The sequence below is a fragment of the Antechinus flavipes genome, chromosome 1, assembly GCF_016432865.1.
Source record: "Antechinus flavipes isolate AdamAnt ecotype Samford, QLD, Australia chromosome 1, AdamAnt_v2, whole genome shotgun sequence".
In the NCBI taxonomy this organism is placed as follows: Eukaryota; Metazoa; Chordata; class Mammalia; order Dasyuromorphia; family Dasyuridae; genus Antechinus; species Antechinus flavipes.
The window spans coordinates 71,838,630-71,855,982 of record NC_067398.1 but is presented as its reverse complement, the minus strand read 5'-3'; the positions used below and the strand labels follow the sequence as shown (position 1 = coordinate 71,855,982).

Sequence of the window (17,353 nt, the reverse complement as noted above, 5' to 3'; positions counted from 1 at the left end):
TTATGTGTGTGTGTTTTTTTCTTTTAACCAATTTATATGAAAGTGAAGTTCAAGTGGCAGCCATTTCCCTCAGTCCCTTCCTTCTTGATAATATAAATGTCTATTTGTACACCTTGACTTAGATCATTTCCCCTAACTTTTATACCCTTAACTTCCCCTTCCACTAAGTGTATTCCTCTTCCTCTCTATATTCTTTTCTTAAAATTATCAAGACATAACAGAACCATTCCAGATTTTGTCTAATTGGACTCTATCAAGCTTGATGGTGATAGGGTTCAGAGAAGACACATGTAACTTTTTTAAAAAAAATTCTATTTATATAGTTTGTCTTCATTTAGTTTTTTATCATTGTTCATTCATATTTACCATTTTATATTCTCTTATATATTGTGTTTGAACTTCAGGTTTTCTACATCTCTGTTCTTTTCATCAGAAAGAAATGCTTGAAAGTCTTCTCTTTTGTCAAAGGTCTATTTTATCTGTAGCATTATACTTAGTTTTTCTGGCTGAGTTATTCTGGTTTCTAAGCCCATATTCTTTCTTCTCCCTTAACGTAGTAGCTACTAAATTATGTGCAATGCTGACTGTGAAGCCTCAGTACTTGAATTCTCTTCTGGCTGTTTCAAATATTTTTGATTTGACCTAAAATTCTGAATTTCACTATATTGAAGTTTTCATTTGAGGGTTTTTTATAGAAGGTGATGTTTGATTCTATTTTCATTTCAGCCTCTAGTTCTAAGAGATATATCTGGGAAATTTTATTTTCAAATTTATTGATATAGGATATCTGAGTTTTCTTTTGCTTATGGTATTTACATGATATGAGGATTTTTAATATTTTTTCTCCTCAGTCTGTTTCCCAGGTCATTTGTTTTTGCTAAATACCTTCAATCTTCTTCTATTATTTTGGGATTTTTTCTTTGTTTTAATATTGTTTCATGAGTCATTGGTTTTTATTTGACCCATTCTAATTTTCAGAGTTCGTTGCTTGAACAAGATTTTATACCTCTTGTTACAAGTTGTTCATTTCCTTTTCCATTATTTCTTACATAGCATTCATTTCTTTTCCATTTTTCCTCAAATATTCTCATTTCAATTATTTTTTTTTAATTTAACTCTTCCTTAACTTTTCATCCTTTTAAGGAATAACCACTGAATTTTTGTGTGGGCTTTTTTTTTTTTTCTCTGAGGTTTTGTTTACAGGTGCTTTTGAATTATTTTCTTCTTTCAGATTCAGTTCTTGATCTTTCTGCCCCTACCTCTTTAATATTGGAATTCCTTTTTTTTTTTTTCTAATTCTTCTAAACTACTTCCTAATTTTGGACCAGTCAGGAAGGATAGGACTTCAGGAAGAAAGTTTTAATTTTGTTGCTGCTTTCTGGAAGTTATAGTTCTGCAGGTTAGGTTACAAGTAAGAAATAAGACTCTCTTCTCCACCTCGGTTCTGAATTCCATTACTGCTGATATTGACTTCTAAATTTTCTCCTTTTTTGGTGCACCATTGGCCTACCTAGGAATGCTACCACTATGTACATTTCTCAGTTCACCTTGCATCTGTGCCCACTAAAGAATGGGTGATTAACAAGCTAATTTGGATATGTCTCTGTTGCAGTTATATCTCTCCAATGGGTATATATCTAGGACCTCTTCCTGCCCTGATACATTACCTACCCTGGGTGCATGATTTTGGCCCACTCTTGTCCATAGAGCTCTCTGTCTTTCTCTAAGGAGACCTGAACTGGAAAAATTACTTTTTTTCTTGCTGTCTCCATCAGGATGTGATCAGGTGTATACCTAATCTTGAATACTGTTAGACTGAATTTTCTTGAAGAAATAAAATGGAATCAAATGGAATGAAAATAGAGAACCCCCCAAAATAGGTTGCCTACATAGAAAACATACCCTTAACAGAACTATATTACATCCTTCTATTACACTATTTTAAATGAAGTGTTTGGGAGCGGGGGAATTATGCACCAGCTAATTGCAAAAAATCAGAAGCTATAGTTATGGCTTCAGAGTTGAAAGCATTGTAAGAAAGATAAGTTTGAAAACTATATTTTGACTAAAAGACTCATTAATAAAACATCTTTGTTGACTGTATACACATCTAATAGCATGACCCCTAACTTTTAAAGAAAAAATTAATTAGGGGAGAAATTTGGGAAGATGGCAAAATAAATCAGAAAATTCCAAGCTCTCCAGATTTTCTCCAAACAAAACAAATTTGTGCCTCGGGGGAACATAGACTAGTGAAAAAGAAATAAGACTAGGAAAGGACAGTGATTTTCCTGGGACAACCTGAAAAGACCTTACAGAGGTCTACAAAGAGCTTACAGAAAAACTCCAAAAAAGACTTTAAAAATCAAATGAAAGAGATTGAGGAAAACATACAAATTAAAAAAAAAAATCATCCAAGAAAAACAAGAAGATTTTGAAAAATGGACCAACTAGAAAAAAATCATGATTCTTTAAAAATTAGAATTTAGCAAAGGGAAGCCAATGAAGCTACAGCAGACCAAGAAATAGCAAAACAAATAAAAAATAGAAGAGAGTGTGAAGCATAAGACAAATGAGATCTAAAGAACAAATCAAGAGAAAAAATAAGAATATTTTGACTGAAAGCTGTAACTAAAGAAAGAACCTTGACACAATAATACAAGAATCAAACGAAATTCTCCTGAAATATAGAACAAAATGAGGGGAAAGAGGAAATAGAAAAAAAATCCCTGATTAGCACCTCAAAGAGATCCTATAAAGAAAACAATAGGCATTATTGCTAAATTTTGAAACAACCAGATCAAAGAGGAAATTTACAAGAAACAAACAAAACAATTCAAATATGCTGGAGCTACAATTGAATTATATAGTATTTATCCACAGCTATGATACAAAACACAGGTTCTGGAATATTATATATCAACAATCAAAAAAACTAGGCTTATAGCCAAAAATAATTTATCCAGCAAAATTGAGTATATTATTGACCCCCCCCCAAAAAAAATGGACATTTAGTGAACTCTCAGATTTTCAGGATTTTGTCTCAAACAAACCTAAACTCAATAGAAAATTTAACATACATGTAAGAGCCAACATCAAAAACTAATGTCAAGGACCCATTAAGGACAGACAGTTTATGCTTTAAACCTGGAAATGTTAGCTATATACCTAATACTGATATTGGTAATTGGCTAGTCCAAAAGAAAGATTGGGGTAGAGCTGAGTGTGATATGACTCTAAAAAGCCAACCACATAGGAAAAGGTAAAAATAGTAATTATGCTATATAAATGAGGTACAAAGGAAGAACAGATACAGAGGCATTAGATGAGGGAGAAGGGCTAGTAGTTATAAAAACTTATTCACATTGGGAATGGGATAAGTGGAAAACTATATATATAATGTATGTATTAGTTTCCTACTTATTAACATTTCATATATATATATATATATATATACATTATATATATATATGAAATTTTTTCTAATATCTGATTTTTAAAATGTGGTTCCTAGGAATTCCTGAGAATCCTTTCAGGGGATCCTTGAGGTCAAAACTATTTTCATAATGATGTCAAAAGGTTTTTACTTCTAATACTATCAAGAGATATAACTCACATAAACAAAAGCTCTTTGGAAATCTTCAATAATTTTTAAATATTGAAAGATCCTAAGATCAAGGATTTAAGGATTGTTTAAGCAAGGAAGAATTGCTATTCTAGATGAAATATCAAAGCATAAATTAGATCAGTAATTTGTTCAGGGCAACATATAAAGTCTGTCCATGGCACTGCCTAGATTATGTTCCCCAACTATAATCAGTTACAGGAGAAAAGGTTGAATTGGGTGATAATGCAGCTTTCTATAGGGTGTTGTTTCTTTCCTTCATTACTTCTTAGGTCAGAGAATAATGATGATGTTAACAATTAAGAATGTCAAAACCTTGTAACAGTACAACACTCATATTTTTGAAGCATTTTCATATCTATTATTTTACTCATAGTCTTCATAAAAATCTTGTGATGCTGTTTTTACCAATGAATCAGCTGAATCACTGAGGTTAAATAGCTCCCACAGCAGAACCAGAATAGAATTTGGTAGGTGTTCTGATTCTTAGTCCTATTCTCCATATATTAAATCATACCTCCTCAAAGAGAACAAGTTGCAAGTTGACTTGGCACATCTGTCCCTGTTCAAGAAGTTCCAAAGACTTCTTCTTGCTTCTAAAATAATATATACATTCCATAGCTTGCTATTTAAAACCATTCACAATCTAAATCTAACCTAATTTTCCAGGCTTTCCCCTCCCTTTTTTCCTGTCCTGTCTGTCACATTCCTCACAAAACTGGTCCAGCCAAACTGGTGAATTTACTTTTCCCTTAAATTAATGCTTCTTCTTTTTCTTTATACCTTTGCTTAGGCTATCTCCCCCACACACTGTTCACCCTTTTCTCATCTCTTCCTCTTGGAAATCCTTAACATCCTTCAATACATATGTCAAATGCAATTTTCTGCTAGAGTAGAGAACATTCATATAGTGCTTTAAGGTTTGCAAGGAATTTTGCAATAATAACTTATCTTCACAGCAAGACTGTGAGATAGGTGCTATTATTGTACCCATTTTACAGATGAAAAAACTGAGGTAGCTTAAGGTTAAATTACTTTTCTAAGGTTATATAGCTAATAAATATTTGAGTGTGGATTTGAACTGAGGTCCTCCTTTGTATCCTTTTTCACCCCTCTATCCCTAATCATAAGTACTCTTTCCCTTTTCAATTTCTCTTGTAATTACTAATCTGTATAAATGTTGTGTTCCCCAATAGAATGTAAACTTCTTACAGGTAGGGACTATTTAATTTCTATGATAGTTAGACTATTCTTACTACTTAGCAGAGTATCTTGCACATCATAGGAATTCAATAAGAAATGATGTATTTTTAAAATTTTGGAAATATTAAAGCTCTAAATAAATGTTAATCATTACTATAAAATGAGCTAGAAAAGGAAACAACAATTTCTAGTCTTTACTAAAAAAAAAAAAAAAAAAAAAAAAGCAAATGGATCAGGAAGAATCAGACAGGACTGAAAAAAACTGAACAAAAACAACAGCTAATGATAATAATAATAGAAATGTATGCTAATTTTTTGAGTTAAATTGGCAAATAAGGAAAGAACAAGAATCAGCCACTTTAGAAATGGCTAAAGGTTAGAGAAAGCTAAAAAAACTCTTCTGAATCTTACTTGATGGACTGGAACTGAACCATTTTTTCTAAGGGAGTGGAAAAATGGGGCACCTCAGGCTGGCTCTCAAAGAAAGGATACTCACAGCTGAGTTTCTACAGCTGTTTGCCTTGGGTCATTTTTCCATTGCCACCACCTGTGGGATTTAAAATTGGGTAATTTCTCCACCCAAAGACTAAGCCCCAGGGATCACATGTTTCCTCTTCTCCAACACCATGCCAACTGTGAAACATTATAAGTCAAGTCTAAGTAATACTCTAACTAAAGACGTTGAACTCTTTAATGACCTTACATGCAGGGTTCCTTCCCTTATTCTCATGCTCCATAATCTCCTTTCCACTCCTTACTCCTAGGGAATCAATCAACATTTGAGTGTAAATTCCTTGAGGGCAGGAACTTAATTCATTTATGTCTTTGTATTGTTTTATGAGCCTGACAGTAAATATTTTATATGTTAGCAATTATTTACAAAGCATTTAACATGTTCTAGGCATTATGCTAAGTATTGGGTATATATACAAAGAAAAAGTAAAAACAATCCCTGTCCTCAAGATGTTTACATTCTAATGAAAAGACATCTTCTGTAAATAAGAACATGCAAGGTAAATGCAAGTGGATTGAACGGAATAGAGGGGAGAACTCTAAAGTTTGTTGATTGATTTTTCAATCATGGCTATTTCAACTGCCATTGTCTATTACCTATGCTAAGACTTTCTGGATAACCTGCTGCTATTTAGGGATGACTAATATTCTTGAATCTTACCCACTCCCTTCTTCCTAGAAGTCATCAAGAAAGAGTTCCTTCCTGCCAGAGCCCAATGAGCCAGGTCTCCACAAGAGGTCCTGATATGCAAGACCTTTCTATCTATCTTCCCTAATTAAAAGTTTCTAGATCTAGAGTGAAAAAAAAAAATCATTGCCGTAATTTTTAAGCAAAAATATACCCTAAAAACATGTTGTAAAATTAAGTGATGTTAGCAGTATCAAAACTAAAACTATATTATAAAGCAGCAATCTTCAAAGCCCTTTGGTACTGGTTAAGAAATACAGTGGTGGATCATTGGAATAGATTAGATACACATGACACAATAATCAAGCTTTATAGTAATCTAGTATTTCATAAACCCCCAAACTCCTGCTTCTGGAATAAGAACTCACTATTTGACAAAAATTGCTGGAAAAATTGGGAAACAGTATGTCAGAAACTCAGCATAGATCTACATCTCACAGTCCATTCCAAAATAAGGTCAAAATGAGTATATGATTTGGGCATAAGGGATGATACCATACACAGATTAGAAGAACAAGGGATAATTTACCTATCAGATCTTTGGAGAAGGGAGGAATTTATGACCAAAGAAGAACTGCAGATCATTATGAAAAGCAAAATGAACAACTTTGAAAACATTAAATTAAAAAGATTTTGCACAAACAAAACCAACAGAAAAGATCAAAAAGGAAGTACAAAGCTGGGAAAATATCTTTATAACCAGTATTTCTGATAAAGGTCTAATTTCTAAAATATATAAAGAACTCTGCCAAATTTATAAGAACACAAGTCATTTCCCAAATGATAAATAGTCAAAGGATACTAAGACAATTTTCAGATGATGAAATTAAAGATCTTTATAGTTATATGAAAAAAATGCTCTAAATCACTATTGATTAGAGAAATGCAAATTAAAACTCTGAGGTACCACCTCATTCTTCTCAGATTGGCTAGGATGACAGGAGAAGAGAATGATAAATGTTGGAGGGAATATGAAAAAACTGGGACATTATATATTGTTGGTAGAGTTGTGAAATGATCCAACCATTCTAGAGAGCAATTTGGAACTATCCCTAAAGGATTATCAAACTGTGCACACCCCTTGACCCAGCAGTGTTACTAATGGGCATATATTCAAAGAGATCTTAAAGGAGGGCAAGGGACCCATATTTGCAAAAATGTTTGTAACAGCTCTTTTTATGGTAACTTTGATTGGAAAATGAGAAGATGCCCATCAACTGGGGAATGGCTGAAAAGTTGTGGTAAATGAAGGTAATGGAATATTATTGTTCTACAAAAAATAATGAACAAGCTGATATGAACTGAGGCTGAGCAAAACAAGCAGAACCAGGATATGTTATACACAATAGCAGCAACAAGATTTGGCTCTTTTCAGTGGTTCAGTCATCCAAAGCAATCCCAATAGATTTTGGACAGAAAACACCATTTGCATCCAGAAAAAGAACTGAGGAAACTGGATGTAAATCAACTCATGGTATAGTTCTTTCTTTTTTTGTTTGTTGTTTATCTTTCCCATGGTTTTTCCTTTTCTCTCCCAACATGATTCATAAAATAATATGTATTAAATAAATTTACTGGAAAAATAAATTAATGATGATTCATTTAGTTTTTCCCTTTCACAAATGAAATAAAGGCTCATCCCAAACTAATTTACTGTTTAGAACAAGCAAGAGCCAGAATCAGTGAAAGAAGCAGATCTGGAATGGGAAACATACACACACGTACATATACACACACACATATTTTTGAGAACAAATAAATTGGAAGATATAGGGAAATATTTAAGATTAAAAAGGATAAAAGGAATTCGAAGAAAATAGAGAAAAGGCAAGATGGTCATCTTCCTGTTTCTTTCTCTTCCAAGATTATTTAATCCCTTCATTGTCTCTTTTGTCATGATTCAGGAGCAAAAAATAAATAATAATAATAAAAATAAATGGTTGTAAAATTAGGGGACCAACTATTAACTTTTTTCTTTCATAAATCAAATCAGGCCTCTTACAACTAGAAAGAAAATGAGCAACTTATCTCACCTTGTGTCAGTGCCACATGATTTTCACATCCAGGAATAAAAATCATACAAAAGGTTATGATTCAGTGAATCAGAATGAAATTTACAACCGCTTCGGTTAAAATTAGCTGGGGCTTCCCTCTAAGATCCACAAATGGGGGCAGTATTGCATCATGTACAGAAGCTAAAAATTCCTTTGCCAGTCTTTTTCAGCTCCTCAGTTCACTCTCAGAATGTTTCCATCCCTCTTTAACAAGCCATTGAGCACAATCAGGCAGTCACACAGAGCCCAAGCTAGAGTGATGGATGCTTGTTGGGCACCACGTTCTGATGGGTGCATCAAGACTGAGAAATAGTACTTTTTTCATATGCCTGCTCCAAGCTTAAGCAAGAATGAATTATAATCCATATCAGTGATGCCTTTTTTTCTTATTTATCAAATCACCAAAATAAATCAGCTTATTGTGCTCTTCTATTCATTTCTCAAAACTAAACAAACAATTCTAAATTCAGTCTGCTGGTTTCAATCATCATGTCTACATATATACATATGTGTACATACACTATATTGCCAAAGTTTTAGTGCAGTTTGAAGCTATTTTGGACTTAAAAATGCATTTAGATTTCTGGAAAACCCTGTATGTATACATAGATACCACATGTATGTATATTTCCATGTACAACATTATTTTTAAAAATCTAATCATTCGAAATCTGTTTATAGAGAATCTAGCATGATTACCAAGCTTCTTATATTGTCTTTTCTCCTTTATGAAAGCCCTGCAATAGGAGACTGATCTAAGTGGTATATTTTAATTCTGCAGGTGTTTTAGGGTGAGTGGAAAAAAACTCCAGCACAGTTGATGGGGATTTCCTTTGTAATATGCATGGAAGCTTTAATTAATGCTTGGGGAAACAGACATACTTCAATAATTTTGCTTTACTCTTGTTACTTCTCTTACTTGCCACCACTTTTGTATAAGGAAACCCCTAACTAAATCTCAAGGCCAGTTGTCAACATTTGGACAATGGCAATCCATACAAACAAACCTGGAATTGTTTTCTCGTCAATTATGTGCTTTATATATGTCTAACCTACTCTATCTCATTTACTGATTTTTTAAATGTACTTTTAGGTCCCCATGATCACAATATCACATTTTTTAAATCCCATGAAACCCTAGCAAGCTGTACTATTTATTTCACCATTGTTCTTGCCTTCATTCTCTCCTTAATGTTAGTTTTAGAATGGTCAGTATAAGTCATTCAACAAACACTAATTAAAGGCTTACTATATACTATGATAAGTTAATGAAGGATAAAATCATATTCCAGAATTTACTTTCTTCCAGGAGTAGATGAACAAAAATAACAATGAATAATATAGACCAGCACCAATTAAATTCTGTAATCACTTATTGATGTTGTTCACTTGTTGCAATCACATCTGAGTCTTTATTACTTCTTCAGGGTTTTCTTTTCTTGGCAAAGATAGTAAAGTGATTTGTCATTTTCTTCTTCAGTACATTTTACATATGAGGAAACTGAGGCAAATAGTTAAATCATTTGTCTAGATCACATAAGGCAGATTTGAACTCAGATCTTCTTGAGTCCATTTCCAGTGCTCACACCAAGGTGCCACTTCATTGCCCCCTCAATAATAATTGCTTATTACCTATTGTATAACCTATTTCATGACAAGCAGTACCAGGCATTAAAAATAAAAAGACAAAAGTGAGAAATAGTCTCTGTTCTCATTGATCTTACATTCCATTGTTCATAAGCCATGAAGTGATTGCTTGCTACAAAATGCACTAATTCATTCACTTTATATTCACTATTTGACAAGCTATCCTTTCTTCATCTTCAGTTGCTCTTCTTTATATATCCTGCAGCCCCACCAAACTGAACTATTTGTCATACCTTGAGAACACAATTGGTCCTTTTTTTTCTTTTGTTCATAGAATCCTAGATTTAGAACTGAAAGAGGTGTTAACGATCATCTAACCCATTCATTACAGGTGAGGAAACTGAGTGCCAAAGAAATAATCTGTCCAAGGACACAGTGGTTCTAAGTAATAGAGCTGGCTGTTGAACCAGGTCCTTTGACTACACATCTAGATCTCTTTATTCTTTGAGCGGGTACACTTAGAGTTAAATAGAAAGCATCTACTTGTGAGTAATCCATGGGTGGGGTCTTTGTTTAACTTTGGATGAGGTTTTGGTCATTTCTCCTCCTTTTCATTTTGACTCTGCCACAGTGCAGTAATGAGGAACCAGAGGAGAGGATCACCAAGAGAGACGTCACACTGACAGAAAGAGATCCTACTGATGAGAAGTTGGAACCACATAAAATAACTTGGCACAAGCCAAGTTTGTAACCTTGTAGCTGTGTCTCTCAGTTTTGTCACTGTGGTATAGAATCTTTTCTCTTTCTGAGAAAATGCAAAAGAAATAAGAAAGGTGATGAAAACAGATACTTTGAACTAAAGTCTCCTGTTTTAATTATTATTTAAAACATATAGTTATTGAAATTTTCAGAAATGTAGGTGTCAGATGCAAGACTGGAGAGACCTCAGAGGATACAAAGTCCAGAATGCCCTCAACAATATGCCCAACAAATAGTTTATTCTTTGCTTGACGATTTCAAGTGTGAGGCTGCTCACTATTTTTAGGCAGCTGAATCTGCTTTTAGATAAATCTAATAATTGCTAAAAACAAAACAAAACAAAACAAAAAACAAAGCACCCAACTATTTTTCTAATTGCCAAAAATCAATCTTTTAGCTACTGTGACAGACATCATTTCCACATGAGAGCTCTTTAAGTACTTGACCAATTCTTTCCAAGTATTTTCTATTCCAAGCTAAATGACTTCACTTCCTTACATTTGATGATGCTTGTATGACATGATCTCAAATTCTTTCACCTTCTCAGTCACTCCACTCTGGACTCTAGAGTTTATCAGTATCCTTCCTACAATGTGGCCTTCCAAAATGATCTCAGGACTTAGGCAGAATAAAATGGAAATCTCACTTGCCCTCCTTTCTTCAACTATAATGACAACCCTTCAAGGACAGAGATATTATCTTCTACTTGTTTACATTTCCCACATTATACAACATAGTGCCTTACACATGACAAGAACCAGTTAATGACTACTTGCTGATTTTTATTTCATACATACATTATTATGAGTATTATTATACAATAATAATATTCAACATTATCTATAACTTTAAGGTTTGAGAGTACTTTACAAAGGTTACCTCATTACTTCAAGTAGTGCTCAAAAAATAGTAGAGGTTCAATAAATGCTTATTAATTGATCCTTACATTTATCCTGTGTATTATTATTCCTACTTCAGAGAAGAGAAAAATTAGGTTGAGAGAAGTTGTAACAGCTCAAAAATTTCTGAGGATGGATTTGAACTCAGATTTTTCTGTCTGAAATTTACCACTTTACACACTTCACCACCTTCCTAAATTTATTTTATCCTACTAATCCAGAAGTCACTTATTCTGAATCCCCAACTCTCTAAGGTGAGAGTCCTTAATCTGGGTCCAAGAATTTGTTCTTTAAAAATATTTTTCCAACTAGATTTCAATATAATTGATTTATTTTGTAATCTTATATTGTTTATGTCTTTAAAAACATTGTTCTGCAAAGGGTTTCCACAGTCTTCACTAAAGTGCCAAATGAGTCTATGACATAAAGTTAAGAATCTCTGTCTAAGATATTGCTGATTATCTGGATAAGCTTCTTGTTATTGACATTGCTGTTGTTGTTAAATGCCTGTGGATAACAGTGAATATTGAAAAGAGCAAAGTTAATACCCTAAAGTCTAGAATTAATACCACAAAGTCCTTGCAACATGGATCATGAGAGCTACATATTGTAGAATCCCTTAAGTGTCTCATTCAGAGAATATTCACTTTTATTTGACATAATTTTAAAAAGCTTTACTTTCTGGTTCCCCAAACCCAGGCAGAATGCTATCAGGAAATTAGAAAGTTGATTGAGAGAAGGAACTGTTAGAGATAAGCACAGTGACAACAGCATGAAGTAAAAGCTGATAGTCTTACTGCAAAGAAGAGGCAGAAAATCAATTAAAAAAAGACACAAAAACTCAAAAGCCCAATAGTCCGGTTTCCTTTAATAGAATAGTCTCTGAGGCCATTAATATATTGTTGCACAATATTCATTATCCAATATATTTGGCTTCAGAAAATTTAAGATATGTGATAATTTTCATTTTATTTTTTAAATGTTTCATTGAGGACTTTTGTTTTTACATGATAGTCATTTTGAAAATTAGCCCCAACCACTCTCACATTCAACACTCCCTTGTAACAAAGAAATCGGATTAACAAATATGTGATACTTCTAACATTGTATATAAAATTCTGCATTTGGCTAAGAGGAGGTAAGTTTGTTTTATTTTTCGTTCCCCATAATCAAGATTGGTCTTTATTATTATTCAAAGCTAGTCCTCCTTTTACAATTTTTTTCCTTTACATTATTTTGTATTAGCTTTCCTTTATACTATTACATCTCTAGTGTGCGCTGTTTCTATTTACTTCGTTCTACAACGCTTCATTTGTCTTCCTAGAAATTATTCATATATGTAAAATAATATCTTTACATTCATATATCACATTTGTGCAGCCATTTCCTAAACAATGGGTGCCCACCTTGTAATATATTTTGTAAAAAGTACCATCAAAAATAAATAAATTTTTTAAATCTTTGCATTTTAAGGGAATAAGTATTCTTTGGGAAACTCATCCATGTAAAATAATTCATCCTTCAGTGATATTGGATAAAGGGAGAATAATGTAATATTAGACAGTGGGCGATATGGTAAAAAGAACCCTAAACTAGAATTCTAGTCTAGACACCTGGATTCTAATCTTTGTACAACCACAAATTAGCTTTGGGACTTTGTGTAAATCTCATTGTCTTTCATAGTCTGTTTACTCATTTCCAAAATGAAGGAATTTAAATACATCTTTAAGGTTTTTTTATCTTGGGGATAGATTAGTAGAGAGAATACTTACATGGAAGAAATCCAGATTTGTGACAATGTGGTGTAGTAGGAAAAGTGGTCTTAGTTTTCTCGTCCGTAAAGTGAGGGTATTGGAATTAGAAAATCTAGAAAGTTCTTTTGAAACTCTTAAATCTTTTTTGAAATTAGAATGTGAAATAATTTTTAAAATTCATTTTATCTAATTTATCTAATTTTTAATTTTAATCCTATGAATTATTTATGAAAATAATTATTTAAAGTATTGTTAGGCATTAAAATTGTTTCTCACTTTAAACAAGCTATTATGACAGAATATTTACAATGAGAAAGAACCCAATTATTCTTTCTTCCTGTCATCTCTTTTCCCTTTTTCTTCTTACTTTTTTGTCTCATTTTTTGGGTAGGATATTAAATGAGATTGATATAGACTCATATATTACTATATTAAAATTAACAGTTCATATTTTCAAGACTATTTTAAATCACTTATACAGAATAGAGTGTCACAAGTAACAGTTTGAAAAATAATAAAGCTAATGCAAATATAATGGTTTTGAGGACAAATATTCAAATCAGCATTGCCAAGTTATATATGAACTTGATGCCTGATATTTTTGTAAACCACTATTTCCTGGTTTTTCCTTCTTAGGATATGTCATTTTTGACAATGAAGCATGGTTGTAAAATGTATGCAAATTCTAAATAATAGGAAAAGGGAAAACTGCAGTTGATGTTTTGAATATTGTCAGGGTTTGTGTGTGTTTGTGTGTGTATGAGAGAGAGTTAGAAAAAGAAGAGAGAGAGAGAGAGAGAGAGAGAGAGAGAGAGAGAGAGAGAGAGAGAGAGAGAATCCTTGCTTGTTTGTTTTTTTAATCTCAGAACAGGAGGAAATTGATATTTCTATGTATGATAATGCCACAGATTTATCTCCTTCATCCCAGTTTCAGCGATCAGAATCCCATTTCCTCAAATTTAGAAGGAAAAAATATAGGGCAGAGATTTTTTTCCCCTTCTCTTCTTAAAAAAGGCCCTTCTTACATTTTATTTTCTTAATGTCTTTCTCTCCTTCTTTTTTGACTTTATTCTTCAGGTCTGAAAATATTCCAGGATATTCTGGCAAGGTTCATTTCGCAGCCACCCACCCAACAAATTCCAATATTCCACCAACAGGCCCAGACACAAGTTCAGCAATTCGGCGGTAAGTGCAAAGACTATTATTCAATTTGTTCAGATACATTAGAGAGAGAATCCTAATTAAGGATATTTCATTAAAGAACAATTAAATACTAAAAACGAATTTGCTTTGGTTAAAAAAAATTGAGTGTCACTTTTTTCCATGAAAAAGGATGGGTTTATTTTCATACTTCGAGGGATCAGTATCAGTCTTTACCCATCAGTGTTTAAAAAGTTAGTGTATGTGGAAAGAAGAATGCTCTTGCTTCCCTTTAGCTTGGACTCAACCCTGCTAGTTAGACTTACAGTTCTGTATTTCAACACAAGTACCTGCATTAACTAAATAAATGCATGCTGTTTAGAAGGCATGTACATTTTTCATTTGTCTGTGAATCACTTTTTTTTCTGGGAATAATTGCATTATTTCTCAGAAAACAGAAAATTCTATTGAAGATAATAACCATCTTTCAAACATCACATTTACAAATTGAAAAGAACAGCTGTTAGATGCTAGCTTACTGAAGGCTTGTTAGTTTGAAGCTGCCAGTAAAGAAACAAACCGCTTTATTGCTCATTATAATTCAAATTTGAAAGCACTTGCTAGAAGGCTTGGTCTTGAAAATAAAATAATGTATTGCTGAAAATGTAGATCAGGTCTTAAGTAGATTCAGATTGACTTTTTTGCAGTTAAATGCAATGGTGTAATCTAGGACAGGTCATTACTCTGACCTTATAGGACCTGGAGAATGCCATTGACTCATCAAAGAGCTTTTCTTTTAGATATCCTTGGTGCTCTTTCCTTGACCAGCACAGAGATGGCCATTGAATTAATAGTGATTTTTTGAAACAGTGCCTTCAAATGACTATAAGGGTACAAATATGAATATTTCTGCTGGGACCTGTGGATTTCCATTAAATGTATAAATTAGTGACATTTTGACCCCAGGTTCTAATTTGATAGAGTAAAGAAACTATGAAAGTTTTATACTGTAATTGTGACCTGAAAATGTGACCAAGACACAAACCAATATTATAGGTGCTGATCTGTAGTGACTCATCAATAATTGATTGAAAAAGAAAAAAGTTGTTGTGTTTTAAGTTCGGTTGTTAACTTCACCATAGTGCCAAATCACCCCAAATTAGCTGTCTGCCAATTTGCCTGTTTGGCTGCCTGGATGTCCAACTGTCTTGATCTATCTATCTATCTATCTATCTGCCCATCTGTCTGTCTGTCTGTCTCTCTAGCCATCTACCTCTCTAGCCATCTATCAAATTATGTATCCATCCATTCACCTATCAATTTGTCCGTATTATCTATTTATAAATCCATCTTTTATCTCTTTCTATTAATACCTCTTTTTTTCAAAACAAAGCATAAATTTATAACTACAGTTATATGATAAAGTAGCATTAACTTTGATAGTAGATCCAAATTTAAATTTGCCAAATTTTTTTACTGGACCAATGAGAAATTTTATATTAATCCTTTAGATATCCAGTGTATGAAAGAAATATTATATTTGATATAAGAAAACCTGAATAAATACTCGTACTGTGTTATGGACGTGGGAGAAAAAGGAGAATAGAAAAAGTGTCAGTGAAGCATTTTAAAAATGCACACTATAGAGTAAAGATTCAGAAGCAAATGCATACAAACAGGGACCCTTTGGATATAAAGTGATGAATTTAGTACATAATTTAAAAAACCAAGATGCACATAATGGAGATTGATGCTTTCATATACAATCTTCTATTTTTGTTCTTCGTATATAGAAACGTTCATGTTTGTTGCTATTTTTCAAGTTCAGAATAACAAAAAATCTTAAATAAAACAGCTTCTGGGAAAATACTAAAAACATCCATATTTTAGGAAAGACACTTATAAATATGAATACACAATATAGAAGAGGGCAATCAAGACTCTTGAGTTCATCCTATCTCTAAATCAATTGGAGGGAATGGGGATGGTTAATTAGGACAAGAGATACCTGGGAAGGGAGCAGCAGGAAATGATTTATTTTAATTATTAGTCACAACAAATAAAGAGTATACTTGTTTTATTTAGTCCTATGGGACAAATGGCAAAGGGCAAATTTAGGTTTGAAAATTAAAAAAATAAAAAGAAACTTGTTAACAAATAGAGCTTTCTGAAAATGGAATAGGCTACTTAGGAGGTCAGAGGTTTCCCATAATGAAGTACTTTAAGCCAAGACTAGATGATTATTTGCTAAATTTGTGTAGAGGGGATTTTTTTTTCAGGTATAGATTGGACTGGATGGCCATGGAGATGTCTTCTAGCTTCAAAATTCTATGATTTTGTTCATATTATTTTTGAAGTGAATGGAAAGAATGTCCTTCTTTCCTCATTTGCCCCCTAGAATTATTGAATAGATATCTTTTTCTCCCTTTGTTGAATAGGGAGCTATTTAAAATGGAAAGGGCTATCCATCTTTAAAAAAGGAGGCACAATTAGGGAGATATTATAGATATGTTCATATAAGGTCTCAGATGGTATACCCATCAAATAATTCTTCTCCTAAGAACTATCTTTTTGACCATATTTTCCTAGACAGCACAGCTCAGAAAATCATGGTGAAGTCATACTTTATATTCTGCTTAACAGAACCATTACTGCTATCTCCTTTTCTTTATCAGAAGGGGAAAAGGGGTACAGCTCAACCACATTCATAGCTTTTTGACTTCAATATTTAAATGACTTATTAATAACACATTAATAATAGGGTCCCCATATAGTTAGTATGGCATTAAATGCTCTACGATGTAATTAAAGGAGAGCAGGGCTCTTGCTTTCTAAGGGGCCCCATTATCTCTTCATCATTCTGGTTCAGAAGAATTGAAAGTGTTCATGAAGTTAGATAAACCAGTGCTTTTCCTGTTATGACAGAATTGAGACAATAGAGAATAGAAGGCAAAGGCAAAACCCAACACAACAAAGGTCTTGACTTTTATGGCTTGGAACTCTCTCAATTTGCTCTAAGAACAAGTCTTCAAATGCCACCCACAAGGTGCAGCTATGTTTTTGTAGAGTTTATTTAAAGGTGAATCAACTTCTAGGCAACAGGATTGAGGCACAATCTTTGAAAATTAAGT

The 17,353-nt window shown here is 32.9% G+C and overlaps 1 protein-coding gene across 1 annotated transcript in view; it reads left to right on the top strand.

Moving 5' to 3' along the window:
* The window catches only part of SPATA48 (spermatogenesis associated 48), an 80,664-nt gene that overhangs the window by 54,459 nt on the left and 8,852 nt on the right, over positions 1-17,353 (top strand). The window contains exon 8 of the mRNA XM_051984338.1: positions 14,160-14,267. Within this exon, the coding sequence (XP_051840298.1) occupies positions 14,160-14,267 (108 nt within the window). The remainder of the gene's footprint in view (positions 1-14,159; positions 14,268-17,353) is intronic.